At 56.6% G+C, this 27,855-nt stretch overlaps 2 protein-coding genes across 8 annotated transcripts in view; one reads left to right on the top strand and one right to left on the bottom strand.

Annotated features, from left to right (window-relative positions):
• The window catches only part of SPEN (spen family transcriptional repressor), a 63,940-nt gene extending 51,329 nt beyond the window's left edge, over window positions 1-12,611 (top strand). For 3 of the 5 annotated variants that reach the window (XM_058855179.1, XM_058855180.1, XM_058855177.1), the window contains 5 exons: window positions 8-7,937; window positions 8,395-8,790; window positions 9,440-9,634; window positions 10,341-10,499; window positions 11,154-12,611. In XM_058855179.1, coding sequence (XP_058711162.1) covers window positions 8-7,937; window positions 8,395-8,790; window positions 9,440-9,634; window positions 10,341-10,499; window positions 11,154-11,285 — 8,812 coding nt within the window. In that variant the 3' untranslated portion in view covers window positions 11,286-12,611. The remainder of the gene's footprint in view (window positions 1-7; window positions 7,938-8,394; window positions 8,791-9,439; window positions 9,635-10,340; window positions 10,500-11,153) is intronic. The other 2 variants (XM_058855181.1, XM_058855178.1) reach the window with 1 other exon arrangement.
• Window positions 12,612-16,695: 4,084 nt separating this feature from the next.
• On the bottom strand, window positions 16,696-26,136 carry ZBTB17 (zinc finger and BTB domain containing 17). Of its 3 annotated transcripts, none has more exons than XM_058855192.1 (17): window positions 25,986-26,136; window positions 24,654-24,739; window positions 24,099-24,210; window positions 22,216-22,422; window positions 21,870-22,058; window positions 21,471-21,629; window positions 21,310-21,396; window positions 20,694-20,932; window positions 20,460-20,602; window positions 19,735-20,035; window positions 19,424-19,511; window positions 18,808-18,924; window positions 18,610-18,730; window positions 18,333-18,463; window positions 18,040-18,255; window positions 17,154-17,243; window positions 16,696-17,063 (listed from the first exon to the last, which is right to left on the bottom strand). In XM_058855192.1, the coding sequence occupies exons 1-17, from the start codon at window positions 25,990-25,992 to the stop codon at window positions 16,792-16,794; spliced, it is 2,565 nt and encodes an 854-aa protein (XP_058711175.1). In that variant the 5' UTR covers window positions 25,993-26,136; the 3' UTR covers window positions 16,696-16,791. The 3 variants fall into 3 exon arrangements, with proteins under 3 accessions (XP_058711175.1, XP_058711177.1, XP_058711176.1); XM_058855194.1 differs by having other exon boundaries at window positions 24,637-24,739; window positions 25,986-26,067; XM_058855193.1 differs by lacking the exon at window positions 21,310-21,396.
• Between the last annotated feature and the right edge of the window lie 1,719 nt (window positions 26,137-27,855).

The following is a 27,855-nucleotide window of genomic DNA, read 5'->3' as shown; positions in this document are numbered from 1 at the left end:
TGTTTAGCAGAGACGAGCGAAGAGGATCCTACGAGTACGCCCCTGACCGTACTTACTACGAGACCGTGCGGACCCCAGGGACGTACCCTGAGGATCCTCGGAGGGAGTACCCGGCTCGGGGCAGAGAATTCTACGCCGAGTGGGATCCCTACCAAGGAGACTACTACGACCCACGATACTACGACGACCCTCGCGAGTACCGGGATTACCGGGGAGATCCGTACGAGCAGGACATCAGGGAGTACAGCTACAGGCAACGGGAGAGGGAGAGGGAGAGAGAACGCTTTGAATCCGACCGGGACAGAGACCACGAGCGGAGACCGATCGAGCGGAGCCAGAGCCCGACGCATTCCCGGCGCCCGCAGAGCCCCGGAGCGTCCCCCTCGCAGTCGGAGCGGCTGCAGAGCGACTCGGAGAGGAGGATTTACAGCAGGTCCTCGGATCGCAGTGGCAGCTGCAGCTCGCTGTCCCCTCCACGATACGACAAGCTCGACAAAGCCCGCGTGGAACGATACGCAAAAAACGAGAAAGTGGAGAAGGAGCGCGTCTTCGAGCAGGAGAGGGTGGACAAGGAGAAGCGCTTGGTGAGGAAGGAAAAGTTGGAAAAAATAGAAAAGGAGAAAACGGATAAGCAGAAACGAAAAGCAAAAATCCACTCGCCCAGCTCTCAGTCCTCAGAAACAGATCAGGAGAATGAGAGAGAGCCCAGCCCAGAAAAACTGAAGGGCAACAGTAAACAAAGCAAAGAGAGGGGTGACAAAGAAGGGACAGCAAAGAACCGCCTGGAGCTGATGCCCTGTGTTGTGCTGACCCGGGTGAAGGAAAAGGAGGGGAAGGTGATCGATCAGCCTGCACTGGAGAAGCTGAGGGCGAAGCTGGATAACGACACTCTGAAATCCCCACTGCTGGAGCAGAAAACACAGGTGTCCCAGGCTGAGCCAGCCAAGTCTGAGCAGTCTAAAGCAGAACCTGTCAGAACCAAGGTACAGAAGGAGAAAGCCCTTGCCAGTCACATCGAAGTGGTGGACAAGGAGGGAAAAATGAAACCCAAAAAGCACTTGAAGACAGAACAAACTTCTTCTGAGGGGGCCAATGCAGTTGATTTGGACAAATTGGAGGCTCGTAAAAGGCGTTTTGCTGATGCGAATCCTAAACCTGACAGGCAAAAACTGGATGTAAAACGGAGCAGCCAAGATGAGGAGGATTCACGCGTGGTTTTGAAAAAGCCGCTTGATGCGACGGCGTCATCTAGAGAAGCACCAGTGTTAAGGGAAGGAGAATTGGAGAGAAAACCCCTGAGGAAGGAGATGCTTAAAAGGGAATCTAAAAAACTCAAACTGGAAAGACTTATTCCTGTTACTAGTCCCAAAGAAATTCAGGACACTCTTAATGTTGGTGGGATTGGCATGCGTCCCACCCTGGATCTGCAGGCGAGGCTCATGGAGGCACCCGAGGAACCTGTGGAAGTTCAGGAACTCCCTCCTAAAAAACCCAACCCAGTAAAACCCCAGCATAAACAGGTACCACTGCTGGAGGAGCAGGGAACGGAGAGAGAGGACACAAAGAAGAACTACTCCAGCCTTCCTGAAGAAACAGCTGACCATAAACTCGGCCAAGAGAAACCTCAGTCGGCTGACACGGAGGAGAAGATCAGCATAGACATCGACCACACGCAGAGCTACCGCAAACAAATGGAGCAAAGTCGCAGGTTGAAACAGCAGCTGGAAATGGAGATAGCAAAGTCAGAGAAGTTTGGCAGTCCAAAGAAAGATGTGGATGAATACGAAAAGCGGAGTCTGGTTCATGAGGTGGGAAAGCCTCCACAGGATGTCACCGATGACTCTCCACCAAGTAAAAGGAAAAAGACTGACCAGTTTGACTTTGAAATTAGCACTAAGAGAGAAAGGAACTACAGAAGTTCTCGTCAGGTGAGTGAGGACTCCGAAAGGATGTCCTGTTCCCCAAGCATCAGGCACTTCCCCTTCCATGAGGATGATGACACGCTTGATTCTCCAAGGCTAATGCCATTGAAGGAAACCAAAGAGTCACCTAAAATAGAAGAAAAGGGTCTTTCATACTCCAACATAACTGTGAGGGAGGACTCGCTGAAATTCAATCCTTATGATTCCAGCAGAAGGGAGCAGATGGCAGAAATGGCTAAAATAAAACTCTCTGTGCTGAGTTCTGAGGAAGACTCGAGTAGGTGGGAAACCCAAGCGAAGCAGGAGCCTGGGAGAGTCGATATCAGCTTTCCAAGCAGCATTGTGAAAAGAGACAGTATACGGAAACGGTCTGTCCGAGATCTGGAGCCGGGGGAGGTCCCTTCAGATTCAGATGACGATGGTGAAAACAAGCCCCATTCCCCAAAAGCCTCGTCCTTGTTAGAGAGCTCCAGACTCTCTTTTTTATTAAGGGACAGAGAAGAGAAGTTCCGGGAAAGAGAGGAAAGACTCCAGTCCAGTTCCCTAGAAAGAAACAAATTCTACTCTTTTGCATTGGACAAGACAATCACACCTGACACAAAGGCCTTGCTTGAAAGGGCCAAATCCCTCTCTTCCTCCAGAGAGGAAAACTGGTCCTTTCTAGACTGGGATTCAAGGTTTGCTAGTTTCAGAAACAATAAAGACAAAGAGAAGGTTGACTCGGCTCCAAGACCTATCCCATCCTGGTATATGAAAAAGAAAAAAATCAGAACTGATTCCGAAGGTGGAAAACTGGATGATAAGAAAGAAGATCATAAAGAGGAGGAACAGGAGCGGCAGGAACTGTTCGCTTCTCGGTTTTTGCACAGTTCAATCTTTGAACAGGACTCCAAACGCCTGCAGCATTTAGAGAGGAAGGATGATGACCTGGACTTCATCTCTGGAAGGTTGTACGGAAGACAGTCCTCCTCTGATGGGACAAACAGCACAGCTGATTTGGTGCAAGAGCCCGTGGTTCTCTTCCACAGTAGGTTTGTTGAGCTGACACGAATGCAGCAGAAAGAGAAGGAGAAAGATCAGAAACCAAAAGAAATGGAGAAACAGGAAGATAAAGAAAACCGGCCGAAAACTCCAGAAATAGTTCCTGATAGTAAAGAAACAGAACAGAAACCTTCCTCAGTTGTTGGTCCTTCTTCAGTCACCGTCCTCCCACAGGAACCAGCTCCCATCGCTCCTGAGAAAATAGTGAGCGAAAAGGTCCTGGTGGAGCCAGCTTCTGTCAAAGAAGAGAAACCTGAACCTGCTGCTGCAGCAGAGGAACAAAAACCTTTCCCTGAACTTGCTGCTCCTGTCAAAATGGAACCTTCTGAGCAATCAGAACCTTCACCGGTTGTGGAAGTGAGTAAAGAAATTGTTGCTACAACCTTGGCACCAGAGGAGGATGCTGTGGCCACAGAGCATCCTTCGTACTTGGATACCAAACCTCCTACTCCTGGGGCCTCGTTTTCTGATGCAGACATCAGCGTAGATCCAGAACCTGAGGCTGCCCAGCTGCTTCCACCTCCGCCCAAGCTAGTTCAGAAGTCAGATGAGGCTGTGGAACCTAAAGAGGAAAATCCTTCACCCTCTGCCAACACCGATGCTGGTGTGAGTCAAAAGGTGGAGGTGGCTGCTGAGGTCCTGCCACCTGTTTCCGACAATGATATGGAGGTGGAACCTCCGGTTGTTGTAAAAGATAAAAAATCCTACAAAAGTAAACGGTCCAAGACTCCGGTGCAGTCGGCTGCAGCCAATGTCACGGAAAAGCCTGTCACGAGGAAGAGTGAAAGAATTGACCGTGAAAAACTGAAAAGGTCGAGCTCTCCTCGTGGGGAGACCCAGAAGCTTTCTGAATTGAAAGTGGAGGCAGAAAAGGTTTCAAGGAATGCTGCTAAATCCCCGAGTTCTGCTGCAGAGCCGGAAAACGTGGAGCTGAGCTTGCCGATAGGCCGGACCAGGCGCAGAAACGTGAGGTCGGTCTACGCTACCACAGGGGACAACGAAGGCCCATCTCCGGTGAAGGACTCCATGGAGGTCACCAGATCCACCAGGAAGAGAGTGGAAAAGGAACCACAGGAAACGGTGACAACTGTTCCCACAACCCCGAGGAGGGGGAGACCTCCCAAAACGCGCCGTAAGCCAGAGGAGGACATTTCTCCCATAAAGACCGAACCGGTACAGCAAGAGGTGGAGGAGGCTGAAACTAAAGAGGCTGTGGAAGCTCCTAAACCTGCAGAAGGCTGGAGGTCTCCGAGATCCCAGAAGCTCACACACACTCATTCATCAGCTGCTACCAGCCAGCAGGGGAAGAAAGGGAAGAATGAGCTGAAAGCCGATACCACGGCTGAATCTGAAGATGCTGCTGAAAGAAGTGGTCAGGAATCGAGCATCGGTGACAACAGCAATAAAGCAAAAGCCGCTGAGAAAGAGCCAGCTGCAAGCGAGCAGAAACGTGATCGGAAGGAGCTGGATGTGGAGAAAAACCAGCCAGAAATCCCCACAGTCGAGATCATTGAGAAGAAGCCGGTGCCTGAAAAGGTTACGAAATCCAAAAGGGGAAGGTACAAAAATACCAAGACTGTTGTTGATAAGGCATCCGTGTGTCTCAAAAATGTGGAAATACGCCTCAACGTTGATGAAGTCAAGGGGGCCTTGCGGCCCACTGAAGAGGAGGCAGAGCCAGTGGCAGTGTCGCCACCCAAGATGAAAAGCCCCCCAAAAGAGGACATCCTGCCACCCCACTTCTCTAAGAATGAGGTAGAAGATTCATTCCCAGAAATGGAAAAGGAGGTGATGCGGGAGCCCAGGCAGTCACCTGAGGCTGCCCAGTTGGCAAAGCAGATTGAGCTGGAGCAGGCAGTGGAGAACATTGCAAAACTCACTGAAACCCCTCCGACAATCGCTGCCTACAAAGAGCCAACGGCAGATGTGGCTGAAGTCCGTCAGGAGGAGGAGGCAGATAAACCTGCGCACCAGGCCAGTGAGACAGAGCTGGCAGCAGCCATCGGCTCCATCATCAACGATATTTCTGGGGAGACGGAAAGCTTCCCTGCACCGCCAACATACCCTGCTGAATCTGAGGCTGAGATCCCTACAGAGCCCTTGGTGTTGCAGTCCCCTCGGGAGGAGATGGAGCCTGAGACGGATCAGGCAGTGAACAATATCCTGGAAACTGAGGCTGCCGTCGAGCCTGTGGTGCAGCCGGTGCCCGGCTCCGTCCCGTCGGCGCTGGACACTGAGAGCAAGGAGTCTGAAGTCAGCTTCAGTGAATCTTCCAACTCTGCACAGGAGGCCGAGACCCTGCAGGAGGCTGAAGTTGCTCGGAAGGACAAGGGCCGACAGAAAACCACGCGGCAGAGACGCAAGAAGAGCACGAGCAGGAAGGGCGATGCCACCGAAGTCAACACCTTCGAGCCAGAGAGGGTGCAGAGCAAATCACCCCCTGCCAACGAAGTAAAGACAAAACCTGAAGAAGCCTCAAAGGAGGAGAAGCATATCAAACCCACAGCATCCACGGAGCCAAGTGCTTCCGATGTCACCAAGGCTGTGGCTGCTGACGTCCTGGCTGCACACGAGGCTGTCCCTGAGAGCAGCACCTCTCCAAAGGTGCCTACTCCGACTCCTCTGGACCCGGGGGCCCCGCCGGTCCCCCTTGACGAGGGGAGTCAGAGCGGGTTCAAGATCCGGTCGCCCCTGGAGAACGCTCCCATCACATCACCGAGTGCCCCGAACGCAGCCCTTCCTGCCATCTCCACGGCGGTGACCAAGCTCCCCACCCCGGTGCCCACCACCATCGTCCCCCTTCACTCCGGGGCTGCCAAGGTGCCCGAGTGGATGGTCAGGCACGAGGAGCCCCGTGCCCATTCCACACCCCCGCCCGCTCTCCCGCCGGACACCAAGGCCTCGGATATCGACACCAACTCCAGCACTTTGAGGAAGATACTCATGGAGCCCAAATACGTCTCAGCAACGAGCATAACCTCCACGCATGTGACGACAACGCACGCGGAGCCGGTGAGCGCGCCGTGCCTGGAGGAGGCGCCTCTCCACCCTGCCGTGGAGGCCGTCAAGCCGGTTTCTGAGGAGAAGCCAGCTGTTCCTGTCACCAATGCCCTGGACCCACCGGTGGCTGAAGCACCAGTGTTCAGCGAGAAGGAAAAGATCAACACCGTGATTGCTCCCAAAGCCACTTCTGTCATCAGCAGGATGCCCCACAGCGTGGATCTGGAGGAGGCTCCGAGGATCACCTTGGTGAAACAAGCTCCCCAAACCCAGACCTGCCTCGTCAATGCTCCCTCCCCAAAATTTAAGCAGAGGTCAAGTACAAATGATAACAGCAGGTTTCATCCAGGATCAATGTCTATTATTGAGGAGAGGCCTGTGGAGACTGGGTCCAGTCCAGGGCTGCGGGTGAACACCTCGGAGGGTGTGGTGCTCCTGAGTTACTCAGGGCAGAAGACAGAGGGCCCTCAGAGAATCAGTGCCAAGATCAGCCAGATTCCCCCAGCCAGCGCTGTGGACATTGAGTTCCAGCAGTCTGTATCCAAGTCTCAGATTAAACAGGAGCCTCTCACGCCGTCCCAGCCAGCATCAAAAGGCTCCCAGACCTCGGCGGGCTACGGGACCGTTTCCACCCATTCTTCCTTGGTACTCGGAACACAGCCCTACAACACCTCGCCCGTCATCTCCTCCGTCAAGCAGGAGCGCGCCGCGCTGGACAAGCCCGACTCGTCCCACCTCGCCGTGCAGACCACGGCGTCTCAGCCCGGCAAGGTCCTCACGCAGACGGTGAACACTCCACCCGTGCTGGTCCACAACCAGATGGTCGTGAACAAAAAACTGTCTGACCCAGCTGCTCTGAAAGTAGAGACAAAGACTCTGCAGCCCTCCAATCTGAGTCCTGGAGTTAGTCCTCACCACCCTTCCCTCTCTGGGAAGATGCACTCGGAGGCAAACCACGTCAGCTCGGGCCCCAGCACCCCGACCGACCGGGCCATCTCCCACCTGGGGGTCACCAAGCAGGAGCCGCACTCGCCGCGCACCAGCGGGCACTCGCCGTCGCCGTTCCCCCGGGCGTGTCACCCCGGCAGTACCTCATCTCCGGCCCTGGCCAGCAGCACCCCGGTCATGCTGGCGCCGGGAATCCCCGTTCCTCAGTACATATCCAGCATGCATCCCGAGCAATCCGTTATCATGCCCCCCCACAGCGTCACGCAGACCGTGTCCCTGGGCCACCTGTCCCAAGGCGAGGTGAGGATGAACACCCCTCCTCTCTCCGGCATTCCCTACGGCATCCGCCCGGAAGCGCTGCACTCCCCCCGCGCCGCTCTGCAGCCCCAGATGGAGATGAAACCTCAGCGCTCCAGCACGCCCCAGCCGGCGCCCATCCGAGACATCGTCATGCCCCCGCTGTCCTCCCAGCACCCCCCCGAGGAGGAGCTGCACTTCCACCACACGGCCGTGTGCCGCGGGCCGGCCCCGGTGCAGTCGGACGTGCTGGTGATGCAGCCCGAGTACCGCATGCACCCCGGCGGGCTGCGGCTGGAGCAGTACAACGTGCCGCGGGACGTCAGGATGATCATGCACCCGCACATGGCCACCGTGGGCGAGCACCACTCGGAAACGCGACAATCCCGGACGCCCGAAGGGGCCGTCAAAACCCCCCCGGTCAGCAAGACCCCGCAGCCCGGGAAAGAGACTCCCAAATCCTCGGAGGGGAAGATGGCCCACTCTCCCCACAGCGAGCCCCGGCTGCTCAGCGTGCCCTCGGGCGGCCAGCTGCCCGGGCTGCCCCTGACGCAGCCCGTGGTGGTCCCACACGGGGTGCAGATCATGCATCCCGCCGGGAGCTCCTTCCACGATTACCGCTCGGTCTACGGCGACATGAGGAATTACCACACGGCACAGCTCGGGCACCCGCAGTTCCCGGGTGCCTCGCCCATCGGGCTGCCTTCCCGCAGCATGACCCCGTCCCAGGTGAGAGAGGAGATCCTTTGTCTGCCTCCCAGGAATCCAGAGGGGTTTGAGCTGTTTCTTGCGGGGTGATGGGATTCAAATTTGGGATTTAAATGCTGCTTAGCATCAGAGGAAGCTGAAACAGTCCATTTCTTGACCTGCTCTGGGACCCCACCCAGAAGGGTGAGGTTGCCTGCAGGTTTCTCAGTCTGTACCGAGGTGGTGCCTGGGTCAGGCATCCTTGGATGGATGGTGAGCCTAAGGATGGGCCTGGGGCAGGATTCAGGGAGTGGGATTTCAGCTCAGGTGGGCTTGGAAGTGGGGGACTGCCCCAGGTGCCACCACAGCAGGGCATGGTGACATGGGTGTGACATGTTGTCTCCACCAGGAACCTGGTGGTGTCCTGGCAGCTTGATAATGGCGTTGAACACACCCTCAGCCTAAAGATCTTGCCTTTTTCCCCCCGCCTGCTTGCCAGGGTCTGCCGGAGGGCGAGCACTCGCACCCCAGCCAGCCAGTCCACAGCAAGACCCCTCAGATCCCGCAGGACGCCAAGGGCCCGTCGGCAGCGGGGCCGGAGCAGAGCCACCACGCCCCCGTGAACAGGCACACGGCACAGATGGACCCCCACGTCCACCTGCAGAGGGCACAGGGGGACACCAGCCAGACCTCCTACCCCTCGCCCGTCGCCATCTCCATGAAGCAGGAGCTCCCGTCGCCGCACCAGCCCCAGGCGGTTCCCAAACAATCCATCTTCATCCCCACCACCTCGGGGCCGCCCCTCAGCCGCCCGGAGCCACAGCCCACGCTCAAGCAGGAGCCGTCCCCTCACCCCGTGTCCCAGAGACCAGTGGACATGGTCCAGCTCCTGACGGTGAGTGCTGTGCTCCTGATCCAGGGGGAAATCACCTTGTTCTGTCTCAGCCAGAGCACCAAATCTGACCTTTCTTACATCAAAAACTTAGGGTGCAGAAAAGGCATTGTTTGGTTTTTGCATTGTTTTGTCCCTGATGGATTTTAGCCATGTTTACTGTTCCAAGTCAGTTTTGCATTTTCCTGGAAAGTGTTTCCTCGTGGACAGGGGAGAGTGTTGGTGTATTTCATTTAAATGAAAAAGAAAAACTGCTCTTACAAGTGTAGAAAATGAGGAAGAGGAGGGAGGCAGTGAGGAGCAGGCAGCAATAAGGAGCTGGGAGTTGTGTTTAGCACCAAATGTCTCCCATATAACCTCGAGCAGTTCTCCTGCTGTTATTTCTCAGTTTATCCATTTGTAAAAGGGAAAGCAGCATTCAGGAGCAGCCTTGTGCTGGGTGGGTGGTGGAGGGATTGGGATGAGGGTTCCCACCCAGACAGAGCGGCCAGCTGGAAGGAAAAGGACTGAACTCCAGATTTAGCAGGATGTAACCCAAGGCTGGCCTTTAAACCTTGGATGGAAGTGTTGGTGGCAGCCGAGCAGCTCAGGCAGGATTTCAGATCCCACTCTCCTTGCTTTGTGTGTAATTCCCATCTCCCTCTCTTCCCAGAAATACCCCATTGTGTGGCAGGGTCTCCTGGCTCTCAAGAACGACACGGCGGCCGTGCAGCTGCACTTTGTGTCGGGGAACAACGTGCTGGCTCACCGCTCGCTGCCGGCGCCCGAGGGAGGGCCCCCGCTGCGGATCGCGCAGCGCATGCGGCTCGAGGCCTCCCAGCTGGAGGGGGTGGCTCGGAGGATGATGGTGAGAGCCATGGGGAATCTGTGCTCAGAGCTGGGCTGCTCCCACCACTGCTCCAGGAACCTGGGGCACGGGGGCTCCTCGGGGAACTGGGCCCTGTGGGATGCACAGGGATGGGATTGCTGCATCCTGGAGCTGGACCTGGTGATCCCTGGGGGTTCCTTCCAATCCAGGAGATCCCTACAATTCTGGTTTGGGATTCCAGTGTTAACACTGATTCCTTCAGCCCAGAGAGTGAAACACAGATTGCAGTGATGAGCAATAGCTCCTGCACTCCATTTCTGGAACAGGCAATGAGAGCAGGGAAAACTTTCAGTCACCCTCAGCCCTGGGACAAAGCCCTGCTGGCTTCAGTGTGTCTGAGTAAGGTGGGGAGTTCAGGTGACCATGAAAATCCATTTTTAGTCCTTTCCTCTGTGGTTGTGCTCTCAGCACGTGTTGGAATCACAGAATCCCAGACAGGTTTGGGTTGGGGGGCTCCTAAAGCCCATCCCACCCCCTGCCATGGGCAGGGCCACCTTCCACTATCCCTGCTTGCCCCAGGCCCTGCCCAGCCTGGCCTTGGACACTTCTGGGAATGGGGCAGCTCTGGGGTAGAAATTGTAACATCAAGGGGTTTAAAGCGAGGATTTTCCCCCCTGGGTAGCGGGTGGATGTCTGGAAAACACCCACTCATGCAGCATTTCCCTGCACATGTCCTTCCCTGCAGGTGGAGAGCGATTACTGCCTGCTGCTGGCGCTGCCCTGCGGCCGCGACCAGGAGGACGTGGTCAGTCAGACCGAGTCGCTCAAGGCCGCCTTCATCAGTTACCTGCAGGCCAAGCAGGCTGCAGGCATCATCAACGTCCCCAACCCCGGCTCCAACCAGGTACAGAGAGCCCCTGCAGGGCCACAGGGTCACCAGAGCCACCCTGACAGCACAGGCAGCTCCAGCCTCTGCTGGAGCCACCGGGGTTATTGCTCCAGCAGCCCCCACATCTCACCAAACACAGGGGTGAGATCCAGAAATTACTGATGGCATTGATATAATCATTGATGGAATTGATGAAAGTGACCCCAAAGGCAAAAAAAACCCCCAAATGTGTGTTTGGTGTGTTCTCAGTTCCCAGTCTTGGGCTGAAAACAGCCAAATGCATTTCCCAGCTCTGTCTCTGAAATAGAATCCTTGTTCCTTCCCATGTCCTGATTTTCCCAGAACAGCTGCTGTTTGCTTGCAGAATGCATTTGGTGCCATGCAGGTGTGTTGCTGCACTGAGTGCAATTTAACCTGTAATTGAATTCTGGGTGTCAAGAGCCCAGAATGAGTGGCCAGCACTCAGAGCAACCACTGAAATGATAATTCATGGGAATTTTTCTGCCTTTCCCAGCAAAATCATCCAGCTCCTACCCCTGTGGAGAACTCCCCCCCGGGAAACATGGCTTTGTTTTATACAAGATTTAGGATCCTTTAAGCACCCAGAACATCCCTGAAATGTCCCATTTTTAACCACATCTCTGATGTGTGGTTTTTCCCTCCCTGCAGCCTGCCTACGTTCTGCAGATCTTCCCACCCTGCGAGTTCTCGGAAAGCCACCTGTCCCGCCTGGCTCCAGACCTCCTCGCCAGCATCTCCAACATCTCTCCTCACCTGATGATTGTCATCGCGTCGGTATGAGCTGTTTACCACTTACTGACTTTATTATTTTCATCTTAATTTTTTTTTTAATTTTTCCAAGGCCCTGCAGCAAAAAAAAACAAGCAACTACAAAAAAACAAAAAAACAAAAAAACAAAAAAACAAACAACAACAACGAAAAAGCCCACAAAAAATTAATTTTAAAATAAAAGAAATTCAAAAGAAGGAGAGAAGGTTATGAAACAAGAAAAATGCTGCCAGAAACCAGCCTCCTGCCCAACCGGCCTCGATCAAACCTTGGATGTTTACATGTTGCTTTAGCATATGGACAACTGATGCACTCAGCAGGTGGACTGGGCTCGGGTTCCTGTGCCTCCTTTTTGGGGAAAAAAACACACAAAAAAGAAAAAAAAAAAAAAAGAGAAAAAAAAAAAAAACAAAACAAGAGAAAAGGATGGCTTATTTTTTTTAACAAAAAGAAAAGGAAAAAAATAAAAAAACCTGAACTGCCTTTGCACTAAATTAGTGACTCGGACTTTGCACAGTTGGAGACGCTGTGACGTTCTGGATGTCTTGACACACATTGACTGCGCCGTGGACGTTCCGCAGGGACTCTGCTGAGATTTGTGGGTCAAGGAGCATTTCACAGTCATTTTTTATTTTATTGGTTGTTTTGTTGGGGTTTTTTTTTTTGGGTTTTTTTCCCTTCTTTTGGGGTTGTTTATTTTTTTTTTTTTTTTGGGCGGGGGGGGGAGGGGGTATTTTTTCCGGATGTGAACCTTCCTCTTCCTCCACCTGCCCCTGCTGCAGCCATCTTCTCGTCATCTGGGATGTACAGTTTACACTGCAAAACAAGAGAGTACAAAACAACAAAACAAAAGGGAGAGCATTTTTCCTTCCTGGTGGGATATGCAGAACTCAGTGGGTGTGTGTATATATAAATATATATATAATATATATAAATATATATAATACTGACTTTAAAAAAAAAAAAAATCAAATCCCCACAACATACATTTTTTTTTAATCTGTGCCAAAAATGTGTTTTCAGAGAAAAAAAAAATCTTATTTTCATACTCAGACTTTGTATTGTCACTCATTTGTAAGTGCGCTTCATTTAAACATCCCCTCGTCTCATCAGCTGTGGAAGTGTTATACACTTGTACAAAGACTCTGCCCCGGCCCCCCTCGCCTCCCCTAACACTTAATTAATTTATGGAACTTGGTTTTTTGGGGTTTTTTTGTTTTTTTGGTTTTTTTGGGGGGGTTTTTTGTTTATTTTTGGTTTTTTGTTTTTTTTTTTTCTCAGCGCAGTTTTGTTTTGTGTGTCCATTGGATTACGAACTTTATTAAAAAATACAAAACACGTCGGCGCCCCGACCTCGTCCCTCGGCGTGGGGAGGGGGAGCGGGGAAGGGGAGGTTTGGGGGCTGCCAGGGAGGGGTCACCCCCTTCTCCTTTAAAAACAACCAGAGAAAAAGATCATTTCATCCCACTAAACCACATTTCTCTGGGTTTTCCCTCCTGTGTTGTAAAATATTTGTGAAAACCGAAATTGCAGGGTTTGCCCCCGCTTTTAATCTCACCATGCAACAGCTCCTCAAGGAAAATTATCCCTGGATTATTGATATTCATCATCCTTTGAAATACAAGAACCAGACTTGGTGTTTTTCCACCCAAATCCCTGCCAGGTGCGAGTGGGAAGCCCAATCAGGACTAAATGAGTTAAAATCAAGCAGGTGTGGTAAAAAAGGAGCTTTAGGGCAGATGTGGGATGTGGCCTCCAGAACCTCTCGGGGCAGGAAGGAGCCGGGTTTGGGGTGAAACCAGGGCAGAAAGGAGCCCCAGGCTGGGGGCCTGGCCAGAAACACCCCCAGAAACACCCCCAGAGACACCCCCGAGACACCCCCAGAGACACCCCCAGAAACACCCCCAGAAACACCCCCAGAAACCCCCGGTCCCACCGAAGGGGGGTCACACTCATCCCCCTTCCCCCAGGGGAACTGATGGACAGACCCAGCCCAGATGGGGCTTGGACAGACGGACACACGGACACCACACGGACACACGGACACCACACAGACACACGGACAGCGCGGGCACAGGGGAAGGCTCCGACCCCGCTGGGTTCTGAGTGGGACCTTGGGGGTAAAAAGGGACATTTCTGGCGGGTTGGAGGGCACTGTCTGTGTGTCCGGCCAGGTGTGAACGGTCTGTCTGTCCAGGCAATGTCCGTCCACCCAGCTGGGCCTGGAGCTGTCCATCCATCCAGCCCCATCCCCCTGACCCCCCGTCCCGTGGGTCTGACAGATGGACAGGAGAGGGGAATGGCCAACTGGACACCTGGACACTACATCCAGCTGGACACACGGACACTGTGTGTGCAGCTGGACACTTGGACACTAAATCCAGCCGGACACACGGACATTGTGTGTCCAGATGGACACACAGACACTAAATCCAGCCGGACACACGGACACTGTGCATCCACTCAGACACATGAACACTAAATCCAGCCTGACATACAGACATTGTGTGTCCAGATGGACACACAGACACTAAATCCAGCCGGACACACGGACACTGTGTGTCCAGATGGACACACAGACACTAAATCCAGCCGGACATACGGACATTGTGTGTCCAGATGGACACACAGACACTAAATCCAGCCGGACACATGGACACTGTGTGCAGCTGGACACCTGGACACTACATCCAGCCAGACACACGGACACTGTGTGTCCACTCAGACACTTGGACACTAAATCCAGCCTGACATACGGACACTGTGTGTCCAGATGGACACACAGACACTAAATCCAGCCGGACACATGGACACTGTGTGTCCAGCCAGACACACGGACAGTGTGTGTCCAGCCAGACACACGGACACTATGTGTCCATCTGGACACTGGGACACTATGTCCAACTGGACACACGGACACTGCACATGGACAGAAGAACGGATGGACAGACATCCAAGTGCACGAATGTGTTTCCACCTGGACAGTTGGACACGCCCACACAGACATTTTCCTCCTCCTCCACCCATGGACATGTAAGGCCCAAAAATGCATTTTTTGCCCCAAGGGCCCCACTTGAAAACCAATTTCACACCCCTGCCCTGCCCCACAGCCCCGTGTCCGTCTGTCCGGCCCCGTCCCTGTGTCCATCTCCAGCCAGGCTGTGGGAACTGGGGAAGGGTCCAGCCCTATCCCAACTCCAGATTTATGGAGAGTGGGGAATGGGGCGTGGGCGGGGCAGGGGTGTGGCAGGGGCGGGGCAGGGGTGTGACAAGGGTGTGAGAGGGGTGTGAAAGCGCTGATTTTTTTGGACGGGGCCTTTGGGAAAAAAAAGTGCATTTTTGGGCCATTTATGCTCAGGTTTGGAGGATGAGGATCAGGGTGGGGCGGGAAAGGCTCGGGCAGGGTCATGAGTTGGGTGGGGCAGGGGCGGGGCAGGGGCGTGAGAGGGGAGTGACAAGGGTGTGACAGGGGAATGACAGGGGTGTGAAATCGCTGATTTTTGGAGAGGGACATTTCTTAATCTGTGGAGAAGGGTGGGCGAGGGCGGGGAAGGGGTGTGGCAGGGGTGGGGCAGGGGTGTGAGAGGGGTGTGAAATCGCTGATTTTTGGATGGGACCTTGCAGATAAAAAGTGCATTTTTGGGCCATTTATGCTCATGTGTGGAGGAAGATGGTGAAGGAAGGGGAGGGGCATGAGGTGGGCGGGGCATGAGTGAGGTGGGCGGAGCGTGAGGGGCGGGGCGTGAGTGGGGGCGTGGCATAAGGGGTGGGCGGGGCATGAGGTGGGCGGGCCATGAGTGGGGTCTGGTGAGGGTGTGAAATTGCTGATTTTTGTAGAGGGACATTTATTAATCCGTGGAGATGGAAGGGAAAGGGCGGGACAGGGGTGGGGCAGGGGCGAGGCAGGGGCGGGGCAGGGGTGTGAGAGGGGTGTGAAATCGCTGATTTTTGGATGGGACCTTGCAGACAAAAAGTGCATTTTTGGGGCATTTATGCTCAAGTTTGGAGGAAGATGGTGAAGGAAGGGGAGGGGCATGAGGTGGGCGGGGCACGAGGTGGGCGTGGCATAAGGGGGTGGGCGGGGCATGGGGGTGGGTGTGGTATGAGGGGCATGGCATGAGTGAGGTGGGCGGGGCCTAAGGGGATGGGCGGGGCCTAAGGGGATGGGCGGGGCGTGAGTGGGCTCGGGTGAGGGTGTGAAATTGCTGATTTTTGGAGAGGGACATTTATTAATCTGTGGAGATGGAAGGGAAAGGGCGGGACAGGGGTGGGCCAGGGGTGTGGCAGGGGTGGGGCAGGGGCGGGGCAGGGGTGTGAGAGGGGTGTGAAATCGCTGATTTTTGGACGGGACCTTGCAGACAAAAACTGCATTTTTGGGTCATTTATGCTCAAGTTTGGAGGAAGATGGTGAAGGAAGAGGAGGGGCATGAGGTGGGCGGGGCATGAGTGAGGTGAGCGGGGCATGATGTGGGCGGGGCACGAGGTGGGCGGGGCATAAGGGAGTGGGCGGGGCATGAGGGGATGGGCGGGGCATGAGTGGGGTCGGGTGAGGGTGTGAAAAACCTGATTTTTGGAGAGGGACATTTATTAATTGTGGAGGAGGAAGTTTGGGGGTGGGTCAGGGGTGTGGCAGGGGCGGGGCAGGGGTGTGAGAGGGGTGTGAAATCGCTGATTTTTGGACAGGGCCTTGGGGACAAAAAGTGCGTTTTTGGGGCATTTCTGCTCCTGTTTGGAGGAGGAAGGTTGAGGGCGGGGCATGAGTGGGGTGGGGCATGGGGGCGGGGCATGAGAGAGGTGGGCAGGGCATGAGGGAGGGGGCGTGGCATGAGGGGGCAGGGCATGAGTGGGATGGGGTAAGAGTGTGAAAAAAGTGATTTTTGGAGAGGGACATTTATTAATCTTTGGAGGAGGAAGGTCAGGGGTGGGCCGGTGTCTGTCCATCTGTCTGGCTGCACATACAGTGTCTGGCGGGACAGGCAGTGCCTGTGTCCAGCTGGACTGACAGCTGTCTGTCCTACTGGACATGCAACGGTCCCTCTGTCTGGCTGTGAATGTCACCAGCCATGGAACATGGCCCTGTCTGCCTGTCCCGCCACCTCTGTGTCCAGCCCTCCGTCTGTCTGTCCATCTGCCCAACCAGCCATGGCCTGTCCATGCATCCGCCTGTCCTGAACCCTCCGATCCCTCCAGGCTGCAGGGCTGAGGACAGACGGACACACGGACAGTGGCACGGGTGGGCACAGGCGTGGACAGACACACGTCCTGGCTGCCTGTGTCCGTGTGTCCCCCCGCCCTGCGAGGCTCTGAGGCTGCAGCACCGCAGCACTCAGCCCCTCCTCACCGCGCTCCAGCCCTGCAGGAGCCCCAAACACCCACGGGGGGAGAAGCCACGGCGAGTTCCCCCCTCCCTGAGCACCGACCCTTACAAAATACTGCATTTTATTCCATCTCTCTCCTTGCAGAAATACACTTTTTACAGGCTTTGCGAGCTGTTAAATAAAGGCTGTGCGGGTGGGGCTCACTCGGGGGGCGGCCCCTCGGCCGGGGGCGCGGGGGCAGGGCCGGGGGGCGGCTCGGGGCCGTCGCGGGGGCGGAAGAGGAGCTCCCCGCTGGGGATGACCTGCTCTGCCGGCCAGCCTGCCGCGCCGTAGGGCTGGTAGAAGTCGGGCTCCGCCTGGAACATGACGAGCGCCTGGGCCGTGTGGATGCGCACGTGCTGCGCCAGGCTGCTGGCGTCCAGGAACTTCTCCCCGCAGGAATCGCAGGCGTAAAGGATCTGCGTGTTGGGGTCTGCAGCGGGGACAGGGAAAAGCAGGCGGGAATGGAGGAGGCGCCGGGCTGGGGGCACGGCAGGAGGCAGCCCCGGAGCCCCGCTCTCACCTGCCTCCTGCACCTGCTTCACCGCCTTGGTGATCTCGGCCTTGAGCGCCTCCGTCTCATCCGCCGTCACCGCCGCCGCCACCGGCACCACTGTGGGGACAGCAGCCACAGGACATTGGGGGACAGCAGCACGGGGGGGGATGGGGACACTGGGGGGGACAGGGACACTGGGGGGACAGGGACATTGGGGGGGACAGGGACATTGGGGGGGACAGGGACATTGGGAGGGACAGGGACATTGGGGGGACAGGGACATTGGGGAGGATGGGGACACTGGGGGGGACAGGGACATTGGGGGGACAGGGACATTGGGGGGGGTGGGGACATTGGGGGGACAGGGACATTGGGGGGGGTGGGGACATTGGGGGGGACAGGGACATTAGGAGGGACAGGGACACTGGGGGGATGGGGACATTGGGGGGGTGGGGACATTGAGGGGAAAGGGGACATTAGGGGGGACAGGGACATTGGGGGGACAGGGACATTGGGAGGGACAGGGACATTGGGGGGGATGGGGACACTGGGGGGGACGCGGACATTGGGGGGACAGGGACATTGGGGGGACAGGGACACTGGGGGGGGACAGGGACATTGGGGGGGATGGGGACACCAGGGAGGATGGGGACACTGGTGGGGACAGGGACATTGGGGGGACATCCCATGGATAAGCTTCCCTTTTAGGGTGGCTCCTGGGACCTCTAAGCTGCACCCCATAAATGAATCTCCCTCTGGGGACAACTCTGGGATGAAGCAGCTGCTCCCTCTGGGTAAGTTCCCATTTCAGGACAACTCCAGGACCTCCCAGCTCCACCCCACTGCTGACTCTGCCTTTTGGATGGCTCCCAAGCTGCCCCCAGGGATGAGCTCCGTTTGGGAACACCGTTACCTGTGAGCTGCGTGACAGCGGTGGCAGCCAGCGCCTCGGTGGCCAATGTCACCATGTCATCGGAGGCCACCGTGACGATGTTGACCTCGTCGCCTTCCTCGGGCTCCAGGATTTTGATGCCAGCCTTGCCCTGGTGCACAGTCTTCACGTGGGAGCGCAGGTTGTCCACGCGGTTGAAGCCGCGCCCGCACTTGTCACACAGGAACGGCTTCTCCCCTGGGCAGAGCGGAGAGAAGGGGCCGTGGGTGAGGGGGGACAGGCGGGGGCGGTGAGGGGCTCTGGGGGGTACCCACCCGTGTGGATGATGATGTGCTTGGACAGGTCACCCACGTTGACGAAGGCTTTGTTGCAGACGGTGCATTTGTGGGGCCGGATGTTGTCGTGGTGACGGATGTGGTTGGCCAGCTGGCTCGACTGGACAAACCTTTGGGAATGGCACCAGGGTCACCACAACCCGAGGATTCACCCTCCAGAGAGCGGCACCCGGCTGCGGAGGGCGAGTGGAGGTGCCCCCTGGCATCCCAACACCACCCAAACGCCCCTCCCGCTATTCCCAAGGGGAATCCTCACCTCTTCCCGCAGCGCTCGCACACGTAGGGCTTCTCCCCGGTGTGCTGGCGCACGTGGGCGATGAGGGAGCTGGCCTGGGTGAAGGCTTTCCCGCAGATCAAGCACTGGCACGGCTTCTCTCCTGGGGAGACGCAGGAGAAGGTGGGAGGGGAGGCTGAGGGAAGCAGGGCCCCTCGGGGAGCGGGAGCGTGTCCGTACCCGTGTGGATGCGGACGTGGCGCTGGAGCGCGCCCGGGTCGGCGAACTGGCGCTGGCAGTGCACGCACACGTACGGCTTCTCCCCGCTGTGGATCCGCAGGTGCCGCTTCAGGTTACCTGGGAGCAGGGCAGGCTGAAGGACACCGCACCCTCCTGCCCCTTTTCCTCCTCAGCAGAGCCCCAGGGAAAGCCTGGGGAGCTCCCTGGGGAAAGGCTGGTGCTGTTCAGGGAGCAGGGACTGCGCAGGGATCAAGGGAAGTTGGCTGCACCTTGCCTGGGATCAGGCAGTAATGTGGAACTGGAGACAGCCGGGACAAGTACCCAGTGTTTGAGGGGATCAAAAGACTCCACCGGGATCATTCCAACCCTCTGGCTCTGCAGAAGGTTGGGAGAAGATGGGAGGAGACATCCCCATCTCCAGCATTTGGATGAGGAGCTCCACTCCAGGGTGTGACTCCATGGGGAAAACCAGGAATTCACACAGCACAACTGTGGCACTGCAAAGCCGGGATGAAATCCTTCCTCTGGCTCTGATCCAGCCCCAGAATCCTCCCTGCTGCCCCCAGAGCATCTAAGCCCCATCATTCAGCCCCTCAGCCCCGCTCCCCAGTCTCACCTGACGTGGTGAACTGCTTCCCGCACTCCCGGCACTTCAGGGGCCCATCTGCGATGTGGATCTTCAGGTGAGCCTTCAAATTCCCCACCTGGGGATGGAGAACAGGATGGAGAGAGCCCCAAACCACCCTGTCTTCCTTCAGAGCAACCCAAATCCCCGTGGATCCCTTTTGGAGCGGCCTCTGGGACCTCCGAGCTTCCCCCTGTGGACAAACCACCCCTTCCGAGCTCCAAGACACCCAAACTGCACCCCAGGGACAGATCTCCCTTCCAGGAGCACACAGGCCTCAGTTTCCCCACTCCCCAGCGCACCTGGTTGAACTTCTTGTCGCAGTGGGGACACTTGTGCTCCTTGTCGGTGTCGTGCGTCTCCAGGTGGCGCATCTTGGAGGTGGGGTCGGAGAAGGAGCGCCCGCAGTAGTCGCACTGGTAGGGCTTCTCCCCGCTGTGCACCAGCTGGTGCCGCTTCAGGTTGCCCGAGGTGGTGAAGAGCTTGCCGCAGTCCTCGCAGCGGTAGCGGGCCTCGCCCGTGTGCCGCTTCTTGTGCAGGTTCAGCAGGCTGATGAGCCGGTAGCTCTTCCCGCACTCCTCGCAGCCGTACGGCTTCAGCGGGCTGGGGTGAGGAGGGAACGTCACAGCCAGCAGGGTCCTGCTGCCCCGCTCCGAGCACCACCACAGAAACCATGGAATGGATTGGGAGGCACCTCCAAGCCCCTCTGATTCCACCAGACCCCACCTGCCCCGTCCAACCCTCTACACTTGCAGGGATGGGGACTCCACAAAACAACACAAAAGGAAGAATGATTTGGACAATGCTCAGACACAGCATTTGATTCTGATGGTGTCTGTGCAGGGCCAGCAGCTGGACTTGATCCTTGTGGATCCCTTCCAACCCTGGACTATTCTGTGACTATGACAGAGGCAGAAAGACAAATCTCCTCCCAGACACCCCAACACACCGGCGGATTTCCAGAAGATGGGACCACTCCCAGCAAACCCCACATTTTCCAGGCATCTTTCCCTGGCTCCACCCCTACCTGTGTGTCTTCTCGTGGGCCTTGCAGGCAGCTGGGTCGGAGAAGGCCTTGTTGCACTCCCTGCACGAGAAGGGCTTCTCCCCGGTGTGGATCCGGATGTGCCGCTTGAAGTTCCCGGTGTGGGTGAACTCCTTCCCGCAGTCCTGGGAATGGAGGGGCAGCACTGTCACCCTGCTGTCCCCGAGGCACCTGGTGGCACCTGCAGGTGCTGCCCAGGAGCCCAGCTGGCCTCACCTCACACTTGTGTGTGACGGAGCCGTAGGCCTTGGACTCGGTGCGGTCGCTGTAGGTGCCGGAGCGCAGCAGGCGCGGCTCCCCCGAGTTCTCCTGCCCGGAGTCCGTGCTTCCCGACTCGTTATCCTCAGCGTTTTCCCCGTTCTCCAGCTGGGCAGGCTCCTCTTCAGGGATTTTACCCTCATCTTCCTCCTCCACTATCATCTCCCCCTCTTCCTCCCTCCTCTCCGGCTTCATCTCTGCAGGATGGTATAAAATGGGGATGCTCAAATTTGGGGGCAGCAGCAGAGGCACAAAACCCACCTGCACTTCCTAACCCAAGGAGACTCGGGTTAGACACCCCCCCTCCCCAGGGAAACCACAGAAACATCTAAGCTGGAAGCTCAACCACCATCACCTTTGCCTGGAATCACTTTAAATTTGCAGGTGATTAGCCCTAAATTCCCAAAGCCTGTGCAGGCAGAGCAGAACTTCCCAACTCTCCTCACTAAGCTCCATGAAAACTGTTCCCAGAGGATCCGTGCCTCACAAAAGCTCACCCTCACACAATGAATTCCACAGAAAAGCAGGGCTCGAGCTGTGCCCAGCTCTGTCCCAGCCCCGCTGCCCCACACACCTCCTGTCCTGGCGGTGTCCCCCGTGCTCTCCAAGGGCTGCGGGAGCCCAGGGATGTCGGCTTTGGGACCCTCCTGGATGGCAGCACCTGCGAGCACCCGAGTGTCAGGACAGCTCTGGGGGTGACAGCAGGACCCAGGGTGTCACCCCTCGGTGCTTTACCTTCCTGGCCAGCCGGCTGCTCCGCAGGCTCCTTGGGCTGTGCCGTGGCCTCCGGCTTCTCCTCCTTCCCCTCGGTGCTGGGAGCCGCCGCTTCGGCTTTGTCAGGCTCCCCCTGAGCTTCTGCCACCACCAGAGTCTTGTCATCGGCCTTGTCGGCTCCTGTGAGGGAACAGGCGAGGCCATCCAGCTGCTGCTGCCAGGAGGATTCCCAAATCCCACAGAATTCACAGAAGCAGCCATTTTCCAACTGCTGGTGCTGCCCAGGAGGATCAAACCCCACCCAGGAACTGGGTTTGCAAGGTGGCCAAGGAGCATGAGTGGATACATTTTGGACTGCAGGAGCCTAAGTGGATAAATGTTGACTTTGCCTGGGTGAGGGGAAGCCAGGAGGGTACGTACCTATCTCAGGGGGCTGCTGGTTCATCCCAGGGGGATTTTCTGGGGGCACGGAGAGAGATTTGAGCGCGTTGCAAGCGCTGACGATCTCCTGCATCTGCAGGAAACCTGCCACGGCCAGCACATCCTCCACGTTGTCAGGGCTCAGGCTCAGCTTAGCCGTGTACATGAACTCCAGAACCTGGCCCAGGCCTGCAGTGGAGGTGACACAACCAGAAATCAGCCCTCACCCCTCACTCCTTCATTCTGAAACATTCAAAACAGCTGAGGAGCCTCCCTCGAAGCCTGGGCAGGGAATGATGTTGTTTAAGGAGCTGGGAGGGATCCTGGATGAAAAGTGGAGGCCTACCTGCAGCGTTGCTGATGTCCAGGTGCACCACATCCTTCTGGTCCACGAAGAGCATGCGGAAGTAGTCGCTGCAGGCGGCCAGCACGGCCTTGTGGGCCTTGAAGTCGATGCCATCCACCACGAAAGTGCAGTCGCAGAGCAGCCCCAGCTGCCGCTGCTGGTTCAGCTGCTCCAGCACCTGCTGGCTGTGCTGGGGGAAATCCATGGCTGTGGGGAGGGAAAAAATCCCGGTGAAATTGAAGGGGTCGTGGAGGAGAGATCACAAAACACGACCTGACTGCCCTCGTGGTTAAAAAAATGGCCCAGAAAGGTGAATTTCAGCTCCTCTCCTGGCTAAATCCAACCCCAAACCCTCTCCTAGGACAGCCACGATACCAACACAGGGCTAGAAGGAGTTGATGGAACAGCCAGGATGGTTTTTAGTCACCCTGACAGTATTCAGAACACAGCTACTGCCCTCAGCTGGTCCGAGCAGCGAGCTGGAGCCTTGTCACCTCTGCAGACACAAGTGCCATCGTCCCTCCTCTGTCACAGCTCCTGCCAAGGCAACATGGAAGAGTTCATCCAAACCTTCCAGCTCCTGCTCCTTCCAGCTGCTCATGTCACGATACCGAGGAATTTTTACACTTCATTATGTGTTTGGAGGGGGCTCTCCATGCCTGGAGCACAGCTCTGCCTAAGGAATGCTGCAAATTGTTGGAAATACAGCACAGCCCCAGTTTTCCATCAGGTCCTTGTCAGCAAAGTGCCACACTGAGGATTTCCTCCTGAGCTGCAGCCGTAGGGTGAATGAAGGGTTTTCACTTGGCTTTGTCTTCCAACAATGATTCCGGTGCTGAAGGGATTGTTTCAAGGGATTGGCAGGAGAGAGGAGAAAGGAAACGGGGACTATCCAGTTATTGTTCATGCAGGAAGTCTCTAAAGCTCTGGATGCTGGAGCAGGAAGGTCACAGCTGGGGAAACACTCCTGGATTCCATGCTCAGTGTCTCTGAAAGTTTCCAGCCCATGGAAGTTGTTTTTCCACTTCACCACCTCTTGAATCAGGACTTTCCAGTCAGGAAAAAGCGAGAGGTTTGGATCCACAACACCAGGCACTTCCAGTTCCTGTTCCTTCCAGTGGTATGTGGGCAGAGGGAGCCTCCTCCTGTCAGCTGTGGGTGCCAGCAACACTCAGGGAAGGATCTTCCTCCCAGGGATTCATTCAGCTGCCACAGGCATTCCTGGTGTGGATGAGAGGCCAGGACTTCTCTGACAGGATCAGATCTTGCACAGAGAGAAGTTCCACCCCATTTTGTCATTGCAGCTCTCTGCCCTGACTTTCCCCCAGCTCTCCAAACTCCCCCAGCCTGTCCCAAAACACATCCCTAACAGCCAGGAAAAGCAGTGCTTGGGTCAAAATACTGCACAGCACGGCCCAGTGTGGTTTGTAAAGCTCTGAAGAAAAGGGGGAGCATTTTCCCCACAGGGTAAACAAGGCTGTGTTCCATGCTCAGTGAGCTCTGTGCAGCAGAATCTGAGGAATCTTGACAGTTTGATGCACCAAAAGGGTATTTTGGGGAATTTGTGGGAGGCACTTTGCATCTGAACGATGATTTTTCATGTTCCAGGATTGGACTTGTGTCAGCTTTGCTCCCCAGCTTTGAGCAGGAAGTAAAAATCCAGGAAACTCAACTCCTCCCCAGAAAACCTTCCCAATTTCTGTAGTCTCTTCCCCAATGTCACATTCCGGCCCCCTTGGAAGGGCAGCAGGGAGAGGAGAGGCTTGGATGAGCTCTCCATACCCACACCCAGCAGCCAATGTCACCTTTAGCCACTAAAATCCCTGACTCTGGGGTTTAGCACTCCCAAACACCTGGAGCCAACCCCAAGGCCTGGAGCTCACCGCTGCGCTGTGACGAGCTGAGGTCTCCAGAGGATCGAGGGCCAGAAGGTTGTGTCTCTCCTCCAGAGATTTCCCCTTTCCAGGTGTTCGGGTCAGTCTCTACGCAGCCATCCTGGGAAAAATGGGATGAAGAACTCAATTTTAAACCTCCAGTCTTGGATGCTGACGGTGCAAAATCACTGATGCAGGACTGGGCACCCTCTGACTTCCCCTCAGGGGAGACGATTCCCCTCCCAACCTCTCCCTGACGAGGCTGTTGAGTCTCTCCTTATCCAATTAATCATAGAGAAGTTCGTTATGAGCCCACCCACGCCCACCACACAGCTGCAGTCCCAGGGAGCTTCCTACGTGAGCTCTGCTAAGCGCTCTTGCTAATTAGCAACATTACTTCTCCCCTTCCCTGCCACATGAACCTATTGAAACCCCCAAAACTCCTGAAATTAGAAAAAGCAGTGATTTAAACGCTGTCTTTCAAGGCTGTCAGCACCCAGCCATCCCTCCTGGGAAGATGAAAGGGAAGAGGGGGTTTGTTTCCTACCCACTGTCATCTCTTGCCTCGTGCGTCAGCTCGGGGAACAACGCGGCCCCAACCCTCGCTGCCTCTGCCCACTGGGGTCTGTCCTCATTTCCAGGAATGGATCCTGCAATGTTTTCCATGAAAAAAAAGAGCTGAGCTGAGTGGAGTAGCTCCATATAATAATAATAATTATAATTATTATTATAATTATAATAATAATATGGACCGTGGAATAGGGAAGGGCTGCAGAGCCCATGGTGGGAAATGGAAGGGGAGCTGTGAGAGGGGAAATGACCACAAAGAGGAAAAAAATGTGGTGAAAAGGAAATAAAACGAGAAAGACACGAGGAGAGGGATATCCTGGATGTCCCACGGGGAACAGACATCCTAAAGATGCCTTGGTTATTTGGATTTCAGGCTTATGGATGTGCTGCTGCTGCTCTGGACACCAGGAAACACCTGAGTTTGAGATCTGCCCTGAAACCCTTCCTGTGTCTGCAGCGCCCAGGGATGACAAACCCTCGTCTCCTCTGGGAAAAACCCCCTTTGGAATGCTGGAGAAGCCTCTGCCGCAGAAACGGAGCTAAGGAAAGACGGCTGCTCCGGGAAATGTGTCCCCCGTGCCCAGCCGCAGAGGGCAGGGACAGCCAGGAGGGGCTGTCACCTCGCCAAAACGCCGCAACAAGGGAAAACCTCGTTTTCCTTGCGGTTCTCGCCGGCCCTGAGGTGCGGGGATGCGGCTGGCGCTGGCTCGGGGCTGTGGCCGCCGTTCCCGGCCGTGGGGAGGGTGTTGGGGTGGCCCGAGGGACGGTGATGTCCCCTGGGCATGGGGAGGGTGTTGGGGTGGCCCGAGGGACGGTGATGTCCCCGGCCGGGGACACTGTCCCGGAGCGGACACGGACACCGGGGAGGGGCGGCAGGAGGAGCCCCCGGTGCCCTCACGACATCCAGAAGCCCCACTCCCCTCACGACAGCCCCTCACTCCCCTCACGACAGCCCCTCACTCCCCTCACGACAGCCCCTCACTCCCCTCACGACAGCCATTATCCCCCCCCAGCTCCCCTCAAGACAAGCAGAACCCCCCGCCCCGCTCACAGCAGCCAACAAACCCTGACCGTACCCCGCAGCTCCTCGTTCCCACCGCGACAAGCCGCCGTTCCCCTCACGGCAGCCGGCAGCACCCCGTTTCCCACCCTCCGCAGCCTGCCCTCAAAGAACCGGGGGCCGCGCACCGGGGTGACCCCCAAGCCGGCTCCGTTACCCCACAGCCAGCGAGCCGGGCCGCAGCCTCCTCCCCTCCCGGCGCCCGTGTGCTACTCGGCCTTCTCCCTTAGCCCCTCCAGCGCTCTCCCGGGGCCCCCGCGCCGCACCTGCCATGCCGGGCCCGGCGGGGCCTCATCCGCAGCCCGCGGCCCTCACCGTGACACCGACCAGACAAAGGGCGCCGCCATCTTGGCACCGGGCGGAAGCGGCGTCGCCCCGTCCCGCCGAGTGGCGGCGTCAGTGCGCATGCGCGGCGGGGACGGTCACCTTCCTTCCCGCCCCTTCCCGCCGCAGAGGCGCCGCCATGACAGTGGGGGGGCGGTGCTGAGGGACCGGGGGAGTTGTGAGGGACCGGGGGGAACCGTGAGGGATCGGGGATAGCCGTGAGGAGCCGTGAGGGACCGGGGGGAACCGTGAGGGATCGGGGGGAGCCGTGAGGAGGGACCGGGGGGAACCGTGAGGGATCGGGGGGAGCCGTGAGGAGGGACCGGGGGGAGCCGTGAGGAGGGACCGGGGGGAACCGTGAGGGATCGGGGGGAGCCGTGAGGAGGGACCGGGGGGAACCGTGAGGGATCGGGGGGGAACCGTGAGGGATCGGGGGGAGCCGTGAGGGGCCGGGGGAACCGTGAGGAGGGACCGGGGGGAGCCGTGAGGGACCGGGGAGAACCGTGAGGGACCGTGAGGGATCGGGCATAGCCGTGAGGAGCCGTGAGGAGGGACCGGGGGGAGCCGTGAGGGGCCGGGGGAACCGTGAGGAGGGACCGGGGGGAGCCGTGAGGGACCGGGAGGGACCGTGAGGGATCGGGCATAGCCGTGAGGAGCCGTGAGGGACCGGGGGGAGCCGTGAGGAGGGACCGGGGGGGACCGTGAGGGACCGGGGGGAACCGTGAGGAGGGACCGGGGGGGACCGTGAGGAGGGACCGGGGGGGACCGTGAGGGACCGGGGGGAACCGTGAGGGGTGAAGGTCCTCGTGCCACCGCCGTGTTCCTCACAAAGCATTTTCCCGTCGTTTAAACACCGCCGAGGTGGCGATTCCATCACTGTCCCAGTGCCCGACCACCCGCTCCATGAAGGAATTTTCCCTGTGTCTAATATAAACCTTCCTTGCCACGACTTGATGCCGTTCCTTCTTGTCTGTCACTTGTTTCCTTGGCTCCATCCTTCTGCAGGGAAAAGGTTCCCGTTGTAGGGAAATAATGCAACTTTCCTAACTAACTTTTAATTAGTTGATTTAATTAATTGTAAACAGCACCCACTTTTGGGAAGTGTTAGTTAAGTTTCTTCACAGACTCTTGTTACTCAGATGATTAAATCACCAAACATTCAGTTTGTTAAAACTAACCCTGACAAGCTTCAATAAAGCCAGAGATTGGATATCTGGGATGTTAAATTTATGGCCCTTCAAGGACATTGGAATAACCAGAAAATACAGAAAATATTAAAGCCCGGAAAACTGGAGATTCCCTGTCCGAGGATGAGATGATAACAGGACTGTAGAAATCAATGACCAACAGAGGATAGAATGCTAAATATTAAAGAGTATTATGTGTCTTAGAACCAGTGAACATTAATTTATTTGTTTGCTGAAAATGTATAAATAAGTGAAAAAGGTTTGTATCGGGCCATAAGGATACCCTCGATCCCGATCGTTGATAAAGAATTTAAACGTGTCCCAAAAAAAAAGTGGTTTTTTTTTCCCCGGCTTTCCTGCCACAAGCGAGCTCCTGTGGGCTGTGTTTGGTGCTGGGCTTAAGGGCCAACTTCCACATCTCCCCTGTCCGAAGGAGATTTGGGCAGAAATAGGAGGAAGAAAATTGGAAAAACGTCCTTTCCCCGGCGTTTATTCCCATTTTCTTCCTCCTTTTATCCGCGTTTCCCTGGGCGAGGGCCGCTAGATGGCAACCGGCGGCCGGCGCTGCCGGGGCTGCTGGCGGCCCAGCGCCGGGGCCCGAGGGCGGCGAACTCCCCGAGCCTTT

This window comes from Poecile atricapillus, chromosome 22 (genome assembly GCF_030490865.1).
Source record: "Poecile atricapillus isolate bPoeAtr1 chromosome 22, bPoeAtr1.hap1, whole genome shotgun sequence".
NCBI classification, from domain to species: domain Eukaryota; kingdom Metazoa; phylum Chordata; class Aves; order Passeriformes; family Paridae; genus Poecile; species Poecile atricapillus.
The sequence above is the reverse complement of the archived record's forward strand: the minus strand, read 5'-3'. Positions and strand labels throughout refer to the sequence as shown.